General features: G+C 43.8%; 1 protein-coding gene across 2 annotated transcripts in view; it reads right to left on the bottom strand.

The window, feature by feature from the left end:
- The window catches only part of LOC145356816 (fibroblast growth factor 4B-like), a 29,185-nt gene extending 12,331 nt beyond the window's left edge, over positions 1-16,854 (bottom strand). The window contains exon 1 of one of the 2 annotated variants that reach the window (XM_080209722.1): positions 16,551-16,854. In XM_080209722.1, the coding sequence (XP_080065848.1) occupies positions 16,551-16,854 (304 nt within the window). Of the gene's footprint in view, positions 1-16,546 lie in introns of both variants that reach the window. The other variant, XM_080209723.1, reaches the window with a different exon arrangement.
- Positions 16,855-17,364: the final 510 nt, after the last annotated feature.

Here is a 17,364-nt window from a genome sequence, read left to right on the forward strand (position 1 = left end):
CAGAAAAAACACAGAGAACCAACAGCTGCTGACAGCTTTGTTAAAAAAAAGTTGACAGTCTTAAAGCGGTAATACATTTAAAACAGTAGTACTTTTAAAATGGTAATGCATTTAAAGCAGCAACCACAAGAAGAAACAGTGGACAATAGACAGGAAAATTGGAGAAGACCACAGATGGAGGGTCACTCTCAAAAAAGGTTCCTAAGTAACAGAGACCTCCAGGAAGAAGCAACAGAAGAGTTCATACAGGCAATGAAAGATCCCAGACGGAGAGTACTGGTAGACCCCGGAAAGAGGGCACTGAAAGACATTAGAATGACCAAATGAAAGACAAGACGAGAGTTAGAGAATGGAAACAAGTCAACACTTTGTTAGAGATAGACCTGACCAACAATGAAAGCAAAAAGCTGAACTTAAGACAAACAGAAATGAAGATTCCATTTAGAAACATAGAAAAACTACAGCACAATACAGGGCCTTCAGCCCACAAAGTTGTGTCAAACATGTCCCTACCTTAGCGATTACCAGGCTTAACCATAACCCTCTTTCTTACTAAGTTACATGTACTTAGCTAAAAGTCTCTTAAAAGACCCTATCGAATCCACCTCCACCACCGTTGCCAGTAGCCCATTCCATGCACCCACCACTCTTTGAGTAAAAAACTTACCCCTGACATCTCCTCTGTATTTACTCTCCAGCACCTTAAACCTGTGTCCTCTTGTGGCAACCATTTCAGCCCTGGGAAAAAGCCTCTAACTATCCACCCAATCTATACCTCTCAACATCTTATACACCTCTATCAGTCACCCCTCATCCTTCATCTCTCCAAGGAGAAAAGGCTGAGCTCCTTCAACCTATCTTCATAAGGCATGCTCCCCAATCCAGGCAACATCCTTGTAAATCTCCTCTGCATCCTTTCTATGGTTTCCACATCCTTCCTGTAATGGGGAGACCAGAACTGAGCTCAGTACTCCAAGTGGGGTCTGACCAGGGTCCTTTTTGGCTGCAACATTATCTCTTGACTCCTAAACTCAATTTCTCGATTGATGAAGGCCAGTACACCATATGCCTTCTTAACCATAGCTTCAACCTGCACAGCTGCTTTAAGCATCCTATGGACTCAGGCACCAAGATCCTTCTGATCTTCCACACTTCCAAGAGTCCTACCATTAGTATTATATTCTGCCATCCTATTTGACCTGCCAAAATGAACCACTTCACACTCACCTGGGTTGAACTCCATCTGCCACTTTTCCACCCAATCTTGCACCCTATCAATATCTCGCTGCAACTTCTGACATCCCTCCACACTATCCATAACACCTCCAACCCTTGTGTCATCAGCAAACTTATCAACCCATCCCTCCACTTCCTCATTCAGGTCATTTATAAAAATCACAAAGAATAAGGGTCCCTGAACAGATCAGTGGGGCACTCCACTGGTGACCAACCTCCATGCAGAATATGACCCATCTATAACCATTCTTTGTCTTCTGTGGGCAAGCCAGTTCTGGATTCACAAAGAAATGTCGCCTTGGATCCCATGCCCCCTCACTTTCTCAATAAGCCTTGCATGGGGCACCTTATCAAATGCCTTGCTGAAGTCCACATATACTACATCTACTGCTCTTCCTTCATCAATGTGTTTAGTCACATCTTCAAAAAATTCAATCAGGCTCATAAGGCATGATCTGCCTTTGACAAAGCCATGCTGCCTATTCTTAATGTTGATAAATCCTGCTTCTCAGGATCTTCTCCAACAATTTACCAACCACTGAGGTTAGACTCACTGGTCTATAATTTCCAGGGCTATCTCTACTCCCTTTCTTGAATAAAGGAACAACATCCAAAATCCTCCAAAACCTCTCCTGTCTCCATTGATGAGGCAGAGATCATTACCAGAGGCTCAGCAATCTCCAAGCGTAAACGCCCAGTAAGAACATGAATGAATTCCCCTTCAGAAGAAATTCAGAAAATAAAGACTTCAGAAGTTAGGAACTACTGAACACAAAGTTGAATCAGCAAAACAAAAGAATTAAAGCTCCAGAAAAGACATTAAAACAACATGATGACTGACAGCAAACTTGAAAAAAAAGTACAAACAAATTTACAAAATGGCAGATGGAATTTAATTCAGACAAGTGTGAGGCGATGCACTTTGGTAGACTGAACCAGGGCAGGACTTACGCATTACATGGTAGGGCATTGGGGAGAGTTACAGAACAAAGAGATCTAGGGGTACAGGTTCATAGCTCCTTGAAAGTGGAGTCACAGGTGGTCAGAGTGATGAAGAAGGCATTCGGCATGCTGGGTTTCATTGGTCAGAACATAGAATACAGCTGTTGGGACGTCTTGTTGAAGTTGTACAGACATTAATAAGGCCACACTTGGAACACACTTGTGTTCAGATCTGGTCACCCTATTTTAGAAAATAAATTATTGAACTAGAAAAAGTGCAGAAAAAAATTACTAGGATGCTACCAGGACTTGATGGTTTGAGTTATGGATAGACTGGCACATTTTTTCCCTGAAGCGTAGGAGGCATAGGGGTGATCTTATAGAAGTCGATAAAATAATGAGGGGCATAGCTCAGCTAGATAGTCAATATCTTTTCCCAAAGTATGGAAATCTAAAACTAGAGGGCATAGGTTTAAGGTGAGAGGGGAGGGATACAAAAGGGTTGAGAGGGTCAGTTTTTTCATACAGAGGATGGTGAGTGTCTGGAACAAGCTGCCAGAGCACTAGCAGAGGCAGGTACAATTTTGTCTTTTAAAAAGCATTTAGACAGTTAGATGGGTAAAATGGGTATAGAGGGATATGGGTCAAATGCGGGCAATTGGATGAGATTAGGTGTTAAAAAAAAGGCAGCATGGACAGGTTAGGCCAAAGGGCCTGTTTCCACGCTGTAAACCTCTATGATTCTATGAAGTTAAGAAGGAGAAATGAGTGAGACAATGGAGAATGAACTGAACTCCCTGAAAAGCAACTAGAAAATAAGAACATGTCCAGTGAAGAATTGAATGGGGAGAATAAGAGCTTGATGAAAGGAAGTTTGATGATGAGAAATTAACTGAATAGATAAAAAGATTGAAATTGACAACAGAATCAACAATTCAAAGAGAGAAAGAAACTGAGATTACATGCCAGAACAAGATTGCTGAAGTGGTCACGTGGATGGAAAAGCCCAAACACCAATATGATCAAATGGTCGATGAAAATGATGCAGAATTGAAATATTGGAAAGAGAAAGAAGTTTATCACACGACCTAAATATTAGGAACAAAGTACCAAAACCATTCCTTCATGTGTGACAGACCGAGAGACGTAAGATAGTGTTGCATTGTGACGATTGCCTGTATACATTATAAGGTCAAGAAATCGGCAGAGCAAGCGTCAACACAGAACAAAGTGGCACCGCCCATGGAGTGAAGAATGTAGTCGCAAGGTCAGAGAACAGTTGAGGACAGAACTCGGTAAGCGCCAAGTCTGCATGGAAGAACTCCATGTAAGACTATATTTGGAACTGTATAGATATAGTTAAAGCAACCAATAAAAGTATTTATGTTTAAACACAAGACCTCATCAATGAGTCATCACCTCTGCAAGAATAAAAAAAAATATTAAGTACATAGTATGACATGTCTGCGTGGAATTTCCACATTATTTGCATGGGTTTCCTCTGGGTGCTCCAGTTTCTTCCCATAGTCCAAAAATGTCCAGGTTAGGTTGATTAGCTATGCTAAATTGACCCTTAGTGTAAAGAATGGCAGGGTAAATACATGAGATTATGGGTAGGGCCTGGGTGGAATTGTTGTGTGTGCAGGCTTGATGGGCTGAATGGCCTCATTCTGCACCTGCAAGGATTATATGATTCTATAAATCTATGATGGTGCCCTAATATGAAACTTCGGTAGTGGATCAGATTAGATCCCTGGAATTATCTCTTGAAACTGGATTGCTGTCACACCCAGTAGACATGGAGGAATGGATCTTTCCTAAACATGTGGATCACTTGAGGATTAGAAAGACGCTCCTGCAGTTAGTGTTGCCACCAAGAAATGTTTTCAAACCTGTAAGCAGCAATGTACCTGATCAACCTGTTATAGACATAATTGCTGTCTCCGTAGAAGCAAGTAGTGATGACCTGCCTGTGCCAGAAGAGGTACCCGTTATTGCAGTTCCTGTTAATATTAATCTGGTGGAAACACCTCAGTTTACAGAATTACCCCGCTCTACCAGAAACAGAAAAAACCCTCAAAGACTCATTTTATAATTGTCCAACTTTTTAGTTAGAATTTGGGAATGAGTGACTTAGTTACTGAAGATTGTATAAAGAGTTAGAGAAGAAGGAATGTGGTGATTTAAGGGCAACATAGCAGAAGAGGGTCACTTGGCTTGGGGGGCTAATTGGGACTGAGACTGGACAATCAGGGGATGGAGCTCTCTCTTAGTCTGAAGACATGTAGAAGACATGTAGGGACTGGACAGCCAGTGGGCTGCTAGCCACTGTACAGTTATGTTCCTGACAAAGTCACAAGCATGCATTATTACAGTATTTATGAGAGGCAGAGATGAGAGTGTGTTTGTCAGAGAGAGAGAGGTGAGAGTGTGTGTATGTGAGAGAGAGAAAAGAAAGGGTGAGTGTGTTGGCGAGAAGTGAGAGTGTGCAAGACAAGTGAGAGGTAGAGGTGGAAGTGTGTATGTGTTTGTGTGAGAGAGGTGTAGTTATGTGTATTTGTGTAAGAGAGAAAAGTGAGTGCGTGAGAGGGAGATGAGTGTGTGTGGGTGCGAATGCGAGTGAGAGGAGATAGTGTAAGTGTATGTGTGCGTGAGAAAGATAAGGGAGAATGTGTGAGGGTGAGAGAGAAAGGTGAGAGGGACTGCTGTGTATGTCAGAGATAAGGGAGTACTTTATATGTGTGTGTGTGTTTGTGTGTGCCCTATGTGATGAGAGGGAGAGATGAGAGGATTTGCATGTGTGTGTGAGAGAGATAAGGATATGTGTGAGTGTGTGTGTGTTTGTGTGTGTCTGTATGTGTGAGAGAGAGATAAGGGAGCGAGTGTGTATGTGTGTGTGAGAGAGAGAGGAGAGAGGATCTGTATATGTGCGTGTGAGAGGAAGGGAGTGATGAGAGGATGCGTATGGGGCGTGTGAAAGAGATAAGGAAGTGTGTGTGCGTGTGAGAAAGAGGGATAAGTGTGTGTCTATGCATGTCAGAGAGAGCAAGTGTGTGTATGAGTGCACAAATGTGTTTGAAATGTGAATCCGCTCCCCTGCAGCAATCCTAACATTAAACAAATTTGTGAGCAAAAGACATAGCATCACGCGTCCCATTAGAAACAACAAAAAGATCAGAATTTAGTATTTGTTGAATAAGGGAACTTTCTGATCATAATAAATGTAGACAAAGAAGAAATTGAAAGGACTTCTAGAAATTTGTTTTTGTATGTTTGTACCCATTACACAAGAACAATCATTGTTTTGTGTTTTAATTGTTGGACGTAATCAGAATATTTCTCAGTTATCTTGGGAGGTCAAAAGTTTACCAGGCTGATTCCAGGGATGGCGGGACTGATTGTTAGGTTAGGATTGTTTTCGCTGGAGTTCAGACAAATGAGGGAGGGATCTCATAGAGACTTATAAAATTCTAACAGGACCAGACAGGGTAGATGCAGAAAGGATGTTCCTGATGGTGGGGAAGTCCAGAACCAGGGGTCAGAGTCTGAGGATTCAGGGTAGATCAAAGAGTGGTGAGCCTGTGGAATTCATTAGCTCAGTAAGTAGTTCTTTATAATGTGATAAGGATTCATAGAATCCCTACAGTGCAAAAGAAGGCCATTCAACCCATTGAATCTGCACCGACCATAATCCCACCTGGGCTCTATCCCTGTAATCCCATGTATTTATTCTACTAACCCCCATGGCAGTAAGGGGCAATTTAGTATGGCCAATCTACCTAACCAGCACATCTTTGGACTACGGGAGGAAACAGGAGCACCCGGAGGAAACCCACGCAGACACGGGGGGAATATGCATACTCCACACAGACAGTGACCCGAGGCTGGAATTGAACCTGGGTCCCTGGTGCTGCGAGGCAGCTGTGCTAACCAATGTGCCACTCTAGTTGATGTCAAAATATTGAACGTATTCAAGAGGCAGCTAGATATAGCACTTTGCTCCTATCTTCTATGCCTATGTTTCTATTCTGAGGCTGGAAATCATTGGGGTTTTATGGGGTTTACCTGTCCCCATCTTGGAGTAATGGCTCCCCCCACAACTGGAAACAAAGCTGGGATTTTCCAGCCCATCCCGCAGGCAGCATCTTCCGTTTCCGCCAAAGGTGTCCTACGTGCCATGTTCTCCAGCGGCATGTCCAGCAAACAACACAGATGGCCATTGAGTTCCGTGGGTCTGGAAGAGACCATCGACGACCAATGGTGAGCTACCTCCACCAAGGGAAAACAAGCCATAGGGTGAAAAATCCCGGCCAATGTCTTTACTTCTAGATTACGGAATGCTCTTATAATCTTGAAGATGGATATTTCTCAGTCTTCAGTTCTCGATAAAAACAATCCCTCCACTTAGTCTGTCATAGCAACCAAACTTACAATGGAGAAAAAACAAAATCAAACCATCAGAGAAGGAATGTGAAGGGAACAGATGAAGAGTTTGAGTGAGAGGGAATGCCTCTGCAGGAAACAAATAATCTAGAGAATTTGCGATGCTTGTGCAATGGGGAATGAGGGAGTGTGAGAAAGAAAGATTTCAATCTTCACTGCCTGGGTGGCAATCTGACAGAGCCAATCAGGCCAGGTCTTTTAGTAAACAGGCCAGATTTTCATTCTATTGATTCCAACAAAGATAGGGTGGGTTCCACAACGCGCAACTGATTCGATCACTCAATGACCTGGAGTATTGTGCACAGTTTTGATCCCCTGTATTTGAGGAAAGATTTAGTGGCATTGGAGGCAGTTCAGAGGAGGTTCACTAGATTGATTCCAGAGATGAGGGGGTTTGTCGTATGAAGAAAGATTGAACAGTTCAGGCTGATACTCTCTGGAATTTGGAAGAATGAGGGGAGATCAAATTGGGGTATACAAGATGGTACAAGGTATGGATAAAGTAGACGTGGAGCAGATGCTTCCTCTTATGGGGCATTCTAGGATGAGAGGTCATAGTCTTAAGATAAGGGAGAGCAAATTTAAAACAGAGTTGAGAAGAAACTACTTCTCCCAAAAGGCTGTAAAGCTGTGGAATCTGTGGAATTCACTACCCTAAAGTGCGGTGGATGCAGAGGAGTGAGATTTTTAATTGGTAATGGGTTGAAGAGTTATGGAGACAAGGCAGGAAAATGGGTATGAGGTGCATATCAGCCATGATTGAATGGCAGAGTGGAATTGATGGGCTGAATGGCCTAATTCTGCTCCTATATCTTATGAATTTATTACCACCCTATGAGGTTGCTAAGCAAAAGAAGCGTGTATAAAAACAGTAATCAAAATTACTCCCAATGAGTTGGGTGACACATCTTCATACTGGAGACTCTGAGATGCTGTACAGGCAGGATATTTGCACAAATAACATTAGGATATAAAGATTCATCCATCCAATAATACAATATTATTTTATTGTATTATTGGATGGATGAATTGTATTATTGGATTATTGGATGGATGAATTGTATTATTGTATTATTGGATGGATGAATCTTTATATCCTAATGTTATTTGTGCAAATATCCTGCCTGTACAGTATCTCAGCGCCTCCAATATGAAGATGTGTCACCCAACACATTGGGAGTAATTTTGATTATGGACCAATGTGTCAAAGGATGAGATTAATCCTGTCACAAAGTCAAAAATACCTCCATCAAGAATGAACACCAGATCAAGCAGTTGGCACACGGTAACACAACTCTGGACTCAACTACCCATTCTCAGGTTATTCCCTAAATATCCTCTTGTTTCAGATTGCTGTGGCCTTCAGGGCTTTCCATCCTTGTCTGGAATATTGCGTGCAATTTTGGTCTAAGGAAGGATGTTCTTGCTATAGAGGCAATGCAGCAAAGGTCTATCAGACTGATTCTTGCGTTGGTGGCACTGATGCATGAGGAGGGATCGAGTCAATTAGGATTACATTCGCTGGAGTTCAGATGAATGAGGGGGGTGGGGTTCTCATAGAAACCTAGAAAATGCTAACAGGACTAGGCAGGGTAGATTCAAGAAGGATGTTCCCAATGGTGGGGGTGTCCAGAACTAGGAGTCACAGTCTAAGGATAGGGGGTAAATCCTTTAGGACTGAGATGAGGATAAATGTCTTCACCCAGCGAGTAGTGAGCCTGTGGAATTTGCTACCACAGAAAGCAGTTGAAGCCAAAACATAGTATTATTCAAGAAGGACTTAGATATAGCTCTTGGGGTGAAAGGGATCAAAAAATATGGGGGATGGGGGATGTGAGATCAGGCTATTAAGTTGCTTGATCAGTGATCATAATACTGAATGGTGAGGCAGACTCAAAGGGCTGAATGGCCTCTTCCTGCTCCTATTTTCCACGTTTCTGCACAACCCATTCTGGTGACTGTTACTACCCAATAATCAACTCTGGATTATCCTTCACTAGATATTCAATGATTACATTATTATTGCTAATCCTTCCTCAATATCATCTGAGTTGAATGTCTTGGGGTTCAGTGCCTGTCGTAAAGCCCCATTGCAGCCACATCAGGCATTACATAATGAATTATAAGGCTGAGGAAGCCCATGTAATTCATGGTGCTGTCTGAATGCCTTGATGAGATACCAGCCTAGGACTACTGTTACCTGCTATTCTCTTGATGTGTTTAAATCAAAGGAGTTGGGTGGCACGGTGGCACTGCTGCTTCACAGCTCCAGCGACTTGGTTCGATTCCTGGCATGGGTAACTGTCTGTGTGGAGTTTGCACGTTCTCCCTGTGTACGCATGGGTTTCCTCCATGTGCTCCGGTTTCCTCCCACAGCCCAAAGATGTGCAGGTTAGGTGCATTGGCCATGTTAAATTGTCTCTTAGTGTTCCAGGATGTGTATGTTAGAGGGATTAGTGGGGTAAGTATGTGGGGTTACGAGGATAGGGCTTGGATGGGATTGTTGACAGTGCAGGCTCGATGGGTCGAATGGCCTTCTTCTGCACTGTGGGAGGTTCTATGATTTCTATGATTCTATGAATTGAAAGCATTGGCCTGTGTATGACTTTGGGCAGGATGTATGAGATATGGACTTTGGGAGGGATGTAGAGAAGGGCAACATGGATTATGGCAGGTTGAGATATGAAAGAAGATCAGAGAAGCTTAAGCTTCAGAGTTGATTGAGGGGAGGCATTTTATTGATGCATATTAATAATTAATGAAGTGAATCCAGAACACTGCCCAAGTTTACATCAAACAATTTGGGCAGAGTGACAAATATTTGGAATGGTCTACCAGAAAAGGCAAAGCACTCGAGCATTTCAAAATGGAATAAGATGCCGGTCTGGGTTAGTTGGAATAACTGAAGTGGTAAACTTCACTCAACAAATTGCCCTTTACCTTTTGTTCTAATACAAAAATGTTGATTCTCATTTAGAGGAACTGTCCGCCATCCACGGCTATTTGCCATTCTGAACAGTTTACTAAATACACTGTCTGCTCCATAGATGACTCAGTGGGCGAGATTTTACAATAAAATCCCGTCCAAGGTCAACAGATCTTTCCATTGTCCACTCCTCTCCCACTCCAAATACCGTGGCGGGTGGGTGGGGTGGTAAAATTCCAGCCAGTGTCAAAGCAGCGATCAACGTGGAACTGAGTCACACACGTCCAACCTGTGGCAAGAAAGCTGGTCTTAGCTGGCATAGCTGTGGAAATTGATCAGATGCTCTCAGCACCCCTTAACCAAGGAAAACATTGTGGGCACAACCTCTGGGCCCTGCTGAGGTTGGAAACAGAGGCAGTCGGGACCCAAGAGAGCGGGTGTTGCCAATTTCCTGACCCTTTCCGTTTTCTAGTCGTTTTTGTGAGGTGGGTTGGGGGCCTGGCACAGCTCTGTATCCCATGAGGCAGGTAGTCAATTAGACTCATTACGACCCCCATTAACCAAAGATGAAGGAGTCTGACTGGGTTTCCCACAGTGCAGCTCTGTCTGCTGATTTTTGTTCCAAATGAATTTATTTAGAAGTTTGGTTCAAGGACATCTGCATGTTGAAGCACCTTTTTACCTACTTCATCTTCACTGCAGGTACCCCTTTTCTCAAAGTGATCATAAGGCCATAACATATTGGAGCAGAATTAGGCCATTCAGCCCAACAAGTCTGCTCTGCCATTCAATCATGGCTGATATGATTCTCGTTCCCATTCTCCTGCCTTCTCCCTGTAACCCTTGATCCCCTTATTCTATGACACCTTCTCTTAGCCTTCTTCTCTCCAATTTATCAGTCCCAACCTCTCCAATCTATCCTCAAAACTGAAGTTTCTCATCCCTGGAATCAATTTTACAAACTTCTTCTGCACCCTCTCTGACCCATTCATATCCTTCCTACAGTATGGTGCTCAGGTACGAGATAAGGTGTCAGCTTACTTGTTGTGGTTGCAAGTTAAATTTTGGCTTGAAATTCCCTGCTCACTGAACCTATCTATCTCTGTCTTAAAGACACTCAATGGCCTGGCCTCCACGGCCCTCTGTGGCAATGACTTCCACAGATTCAACACCCTCTTGGCTGAAGAAATTCCTCCTTATCTCAGTTTTAAAGGAGCATTTCTTCACTCTGAGGTTGTGCCCTCGAGTCCTAGTCTCTCCCAGTAGAGGGAATATCCTGTCCGTATCCTTTCCGTCTAGGCCTCTCAGCATTCTGTAAGTTTCTGAAAGTGGAAGGCTTCTGATTGGTGGCATTGAGAGACTGCTTGCCACTCTTAATTGGACAGGGAAGCAGTCTCCATGACAATTGAGGGGACTCTGTGGTCAAAATCCTAAAGAATGATTCCCCAGATTCAGGACCTGGAAACCATCCAGACTCCCTGTTTCCCACCCCAAAACAAAGGCTCAGCCCCAGGTTTCTCAGTCTTGAGTACCATCCAGCTGCACATTGCATGTTTTGACTCAGTGGTGATGTCAAATAGCTGGCCAAACATCATTAAAGTTCTCTCATGAAACAGTATTTTTTAATGATTGACAGGATGTGGGCACCGCTGGCTAAGCCAGCATTTATTGCCCATCAGAATCCCCACAGTGCCGAAGGAGGCCATTTTGCCTATCGAGTCTGCACCGACTCTCCAAAACTGTATCCTACCCAGGCCCTCTCCTCCGCACCATCTCCATAACATTTACCATGGCTAATCCACCTAACCAACGCATCTTTGCACCTAAGATGAACCTGTATCCGAGGTCACCACTGCAGATGTCAGAGCATCTTTCTCGAAGACTGACCCAAACAACTGGCCCGGATAGGGTACCTGGGCAAGTACTCAGATCCTGCGCGGACCAGATGGCGGGGGTTTTCACAGACATCTTCAACCTCTCTTTGCAACAATCTAAGGTCCCTATCTGCTTCAAGAAGACAGCCATCATCCCGGTACCAAAGAAAAATCAAGCAGCATGCCTTAATGACTATCCGGTGGCTCTGACATCCATCATTATGAAGTGCTTCAAAAGGTTAGTCATGACACAAATCAATTCCCAAACTGCCTGGATCCACTATAGCTCACCCACTACCACAACAGGTCCACCACAGGCACCATCTCCCTGGCCCTGCACTCAACACTGGAACACCCAGGTAACAAAAGTACCTTTGTCGGATTCTTATTTATTGACTACAGCTCAGCCTTCAACACCATTATTTCCACAAAGCTCATCTCCAAACTCCACAGCCAGGGGCTTGGTTCCTCTCTCTGCGACTGGATCCTGAACTTCCTAACGACAGGCCACAATCAGTAAGGATACGCAACAATACCTCCTCCACGATCATCCTCAACACCAGTGCCTCACAAAGCTGTGTTCTCGGCCTCTTACTATACTTCTTATACACCTATGATTGAGTGGCCAAATTCCCCTCTAATTTGATTTTCAAGGCTGCTGATGACACCACCATAGTGGGTCGGACCTCAAACAATGAAAGATGGAGTACAAGAAAGAGATAGAGAATCTAGAGAACTGGTGTGATGACAATAATCTCTCCCTCAATGTCAACAAAACAAAGGAGGTAGTCATTGACTTCAGGAAGCATAGCGGAGGACACATCCCTGTCCTACATCAATGGGGACGATGTAGAAATGGTCGAGCGCTTCAGGTTTTTAGGTGCCCAGATCACCAATAACCTGTCCTCGTCCCTCCATGCTGATACTATAGTTAAGAAAGCCGACTAACATCTCTACCTTCTCAGAAGATTCTCGGAAATTTGGCATGTCCGCTACGGCTCTCACCAACACTTAGAGATGCACAATAGAAAGCATTCTTTCTGGTTGTATCGCAGCCTGGTGCGGCTCCTGCTCTATCCAAGTCCCTCAACAAACTACAAAGGTTGTGAACGAAGCCCAGTCCATCGCTCAAACCAGCCTCCCACCCCATTGACACTGTCTGAACTTCCTGCTGCCTCGGAAAAACAGCCAGCATAATTAGGGACCCCATGCACCCCGAGCATTCTCACTTCCACCTTCTTCCATCAGTAAAAAGATACAAATGTCTGAGGGCACGTACCAAATGACTCAAGAACAGCTTTGTCCCTGCTGTCTTGCATTGAGTTGGTCTTTCTCTACACCCTAGCTATGACTGACACTACATTCTGCACCTTCTCCTTTCCTTCTCTACGTACGGTATGCTTTGTCTGTATAGGGGGCAAGAAACAGTACTTTTCACTATATATTAATACATATGAAAATAATAAATCAAATCAAACACAGAGAGAATGTGCAAACTCCACACAGGCAGTCACACTTGAAAGACGTCTTCCACAGTCCAAGTGATGTAGGTACACCCACTGTGCTGTCAGGAAAGTAGTTGCTGGATTTTGACCCAGCGACAGCAATATATTTCTAAATCAGGATGGTGAGTGACTTGGAGGGGAACTTGCAGGTGGTGGTGTTCCCAGGCATCGGCTGGCCTTGCTGTTTGAGGTGGTAGATGTTGCGGGTTTGGAAGGTGCAGCTGAGAGAAACTTGGCGAGTTGCTGCAGTGCATCTTGTAGATGGTACACACGCTGCCACTGTGCATCAGGGGTGGAGAAAGTGAATGTTTAAGGTGATGGATGGGGTACAAGTAGGCTGCTTTCACCTAGATAGTGAAGCTTCTAATGTTCTTAGAGTTGCAATCATCCAAACAGGCAGAGAGTATTCCATCACACTCCTAGCTTATGCCTGTAGGTGGTCAACAAGCTTTGGAGATTCAGAAGTTGAGTTACATGCCAAAGAATTCATAACCTTGGACCTGTAAATTAATGACCTTTTGGATTTCACGTTGAGACAACTTGACAGGAAGCACCATATTCTTAGTACTTCCAATGAAAGAGCCCTTAAATATTGTTCATGATCATTAAATCCCTGCTCTCAGTGTCACCCATTGTGCACCACTCAACCAGGACAACAGTTTGCATAATGTATGCCAAACCTATTCAAGATGGGGGCCTCATTTGATTGGGCAGTCAGCCACCTGGTGTGAGGAATAGAACAAATTAGGCACAGTTGTGTGCTTAGAAAGGCTCAAAAGTAGACCGAGGTCGTGTCTCTATTTTTTAAGCTTATTCTTGAGACATGGACCACTAATGTCAGCATTTATTGCCAACCTCTAACTTTGTTGAGGATATGACATCGAGATTCCTCCAAGGTGCTTGGTACAACCAAATGGTTTGCGAGCATACTTTAAAGAATAGGCAGAGTCCACCATGTAGGATTGAAGACACAAGTATCATAGAATCCCTACAGTGCAGAAGGAGGCCATTCAGCCCATCAAGTCTACACCAACCACAATCCCATTCAGGCACTACTCCCGTAACTCCAATCGTTTACCCTTCTAATCCCTCTAACACTAGGGTCAATTTAGCATGGCCAATCAACCTAACCTACACATCTTTGGACTGTAGGAGGAAATCGGAGCACCCGGAGGAAACCCACGCAGACACGGGGAGAAAGTGCAAGCTCCACACAGACAGTGGTCCAAGGCAGGAATTGAACCTGGGACCCTGGCACTGTGAGGCAACAGTACTAACTACTGTGCCACCGTGATGCCTCCAAATAGACCAGACAAAGTGAGAGGATGGCTGGCTCCCAACCCTAAAGGACAATAGTGAACTAGTTGGGCTCTTCCCGAGAGTCTGGTGGCTTCATGGTCACTTTTGCTGACACTAGCTCTTTATTTAAAAAAGATCAATTCTCAAATTGCCACAGATGGATCTGAAGACCAACAATCCAGGTCTCAGGATAACTCGTCCAGTAGTAGAGCCAGAACATTAAAGTACACACGCAAACTGTGCTTGACGCTACTTTAAAGTAGCATCTGCTTTCGTATTCCTAGGATTGAGCACAAAGATATTCTCAGCAGAGATCATAAATAAACAAATGTCAAACATTCATGTTCAGTATTTATCGGGTGAGATGTCAAAGCTAAATTAAATCATCACAAGCTGTAAAATTCTTTCAGCCTCACTGTCAGTGTATTCTTGCATTCTGCACGATTGTCAGCACTTTGTACAAATAAAATAAAAATTAAAGTTGGAAATCAGGAATGATTCCTGTTTTTTTAAACCCAGGTTAAAAATTGTTGTAATGCTACAAGTATCAAATTCCAATGTCACTAAAATCTCACTGGCTAAATAAAGGAATCTGTATTCGCCCAAGCTGTTGGTGAAACATAAAAATATAATGCACAATGGCCAACAGAAGTCAAATTATTCCACCTCACTATCTAGAAAAAGGTGGGTGGCACGGTGGCACTGTAGTTAGCAATGGTCTTCACAGCAGCAGGGCCCCGGGTTCAATTCCTGGTTTGGGTCACTGTCTGTACAGTTATGTACATTCATGTACTGTTATGTACTGTTCAGTTTGTACATTCTCCCCATGTCTGCGTGGGTTTCCTCTGGGTGCTCTGATTTCCTCCCACAGTCCAAAGATGTGCAGTTTAGGTGGATTGGCCACGCTAAATTGCCCTTTAGTATCCCAAAGATGTGCAGTTAGGTGGATTGGCCACGCTAAATTGCCCCTTAGTGTCCCAAAGATGTACAGGTTAGATGGATTGGCTACGCTAAATTGTCCATTATTGTCCCAAAGATACGCAGGTTAGGTGGATTGGCTGTGCTAAATTACCCCTTAGTATCCCAAAGATGTCTAGGTTAGGGGGATTAGCGGTGGGGTTACGGGGACAGGGCCTGCGTGAGGTTGTTGTCGGTGCAGACTCAATGGGCCGAATGGCCGCCTTCTGCACTTGGAGGGACTCCATGATTCTATAAAACAGCACACCCTCCATACAAACACACACAACTTGTAACCTGACTTACTGCGGCACATGTAATCTAATTTTACCGAAGCATCTTTGGGGGATGGGGAGGTTGTGCAGTGGGAGTGGGTGGTGAGGTGGAGCGCTGGACTAAATGAACGAGGGCTTGCAATGCAACACAAATAAACTGTCTGCTGTTCCTGATTCCTCCTGGCATCAGCTGACCTGATCTTGCGCTTCAGCCAAGACACCAATAAGCTTTGTTGGAAAGTCAGCCCCTCGCTTCCCAACGTTCTTCAATATCCATTCATTAACTGTCTTCCACTGTAATTGTAGGAACAATTTACAAGTTACGGGGGTAGAATGATTCGCAGTGAACGCACGAATAACAGGAAACGAGGAGGGGAGCGACGAACTGGCATGTTTTCCTCTCTATTTTTACAGTATCGTTTTTGTCCATAACATGTATTTAACCATTTATGGTCCGTGTAGCAATTGGACAGCAGAAGTATTCAGTTAAATGCAAGTTCACAAGCACTCTGTCTCTCACTGTCCTTACAATATTCAGTACTACAAAATTCAGTGCAATATGCCTTCAGTTTCTTAACGTAAATGTAAGCTAGAAAGACATTATTTTCACAGCCCTCAAGAGCTGTGAAGTCCAGTCTGTACTCAAGTGCATTCAAACCTTCGAGGGGACTCAAGGCAAAACGTAAGCCAGGTTTACACGTACTGCCCACAGACCTGAGGCATTATCAAACAAGGAGGCAATTGTCTTGTAGTCGTGCCATCAGTGCCTACTTAACAGGCTGTCAAACGTTTATTAACATTCAAGACGGGCATTTTTCACGAAATTACTTCTTGTTGAAAGACTGGGGCACTGCAGTCTAGATAAGACCTTGCCTGATTTTGGATAACTTTCTATTGCTGTTCAGATAGGCCAACAAAAGCAGATCGTGTTTCGTTTAATCCTGCACAAGGTACAATTATTAGCTCCGGTGCAATGCAGCACTTGCCTATAGATGCTTGTCAAGTGAACTTGCAAATAATTCAGTTTGGTTAACCTGATCAGAATTCCCACCCCCCAACCCCCCACAATAAAAGAGAGCAGCAGACTACCTACTGTACTGGTTTTCCGTGTGTACTCCATTAATTTGTCCATCAGCCGTGATTTGGAGGTGAAACCCGATGCCAACATTGCAATAAAGCCTCCTCACTCTCTTGATTCCAGTGAAATAGTCCCTGTCCCATCCGAGGTCTAATTTCCTCCCAGAGATCGGATACAAGGACCTGGAGAAGAGAGTCTCCCATCTCCCTTCCAAGCTCCCCCTGGCTTTCGTTGCTATTGGAACCGGGGAGGCTATCCCAGTCAGGAGGCCGAGGAGAACAACTGGCCAGGTCCAGTCGAGAGTCGCCTGGTGGAACATTCTAATCAACTTAAACCAACACGTGGGTGAGGAATTGATGAACTAAAAATAACCGAGCTTCTAGATTTTCAGCCTGAAGTCTGTCAGTGCTCCCTTTATTTTTGGAGCCTGGTTAAAGTACTGCTGACACACACAAAATCCAAAGAGAATATTAAATAAAACACCTTTAACACAGTCATTATATTGGTGCATACACATGGTGACCAATAGGTTTCTCTTTTAATGCATCCAGTGATGTCACACATGTTGGCTTTTGACATTTAGAAGCTGACTCTCGAGGTTAAAATAAAAAATAGAATGTGCATTTCTGGAAAGTATAGTGTTTTTTAATTTGACGTCTATTTATTTTAGCTCCATGATGTACAGGCTCGCAATGCCTGCAATGCACTGCATCACCTCATATTACTGTGCTGGACCAACCCTACATACACTGCTGTGAAGTGTGCTGCATGACTACAGCAATAGGACTATATATACACTGAAAACTTCTGAGAATAAAGAAACTGCCAT

The sequence above is a fragment of the Carcharhinus amblyrhynchos genome, chromosome 22 (assembly GCF_965287045.1).
Source record: "Carcharhinus amblyrhynchos chromosome 22, sCarAmb.v2.hapA, whole genome shotgun sequence".
NCBI lineage: Eukaryota > Metazoa > Chordata > Chondrichthyes > Carcharhiniformes > Carcharhinidae > Carcharhinus > Carcharhinus amblyrhynchos.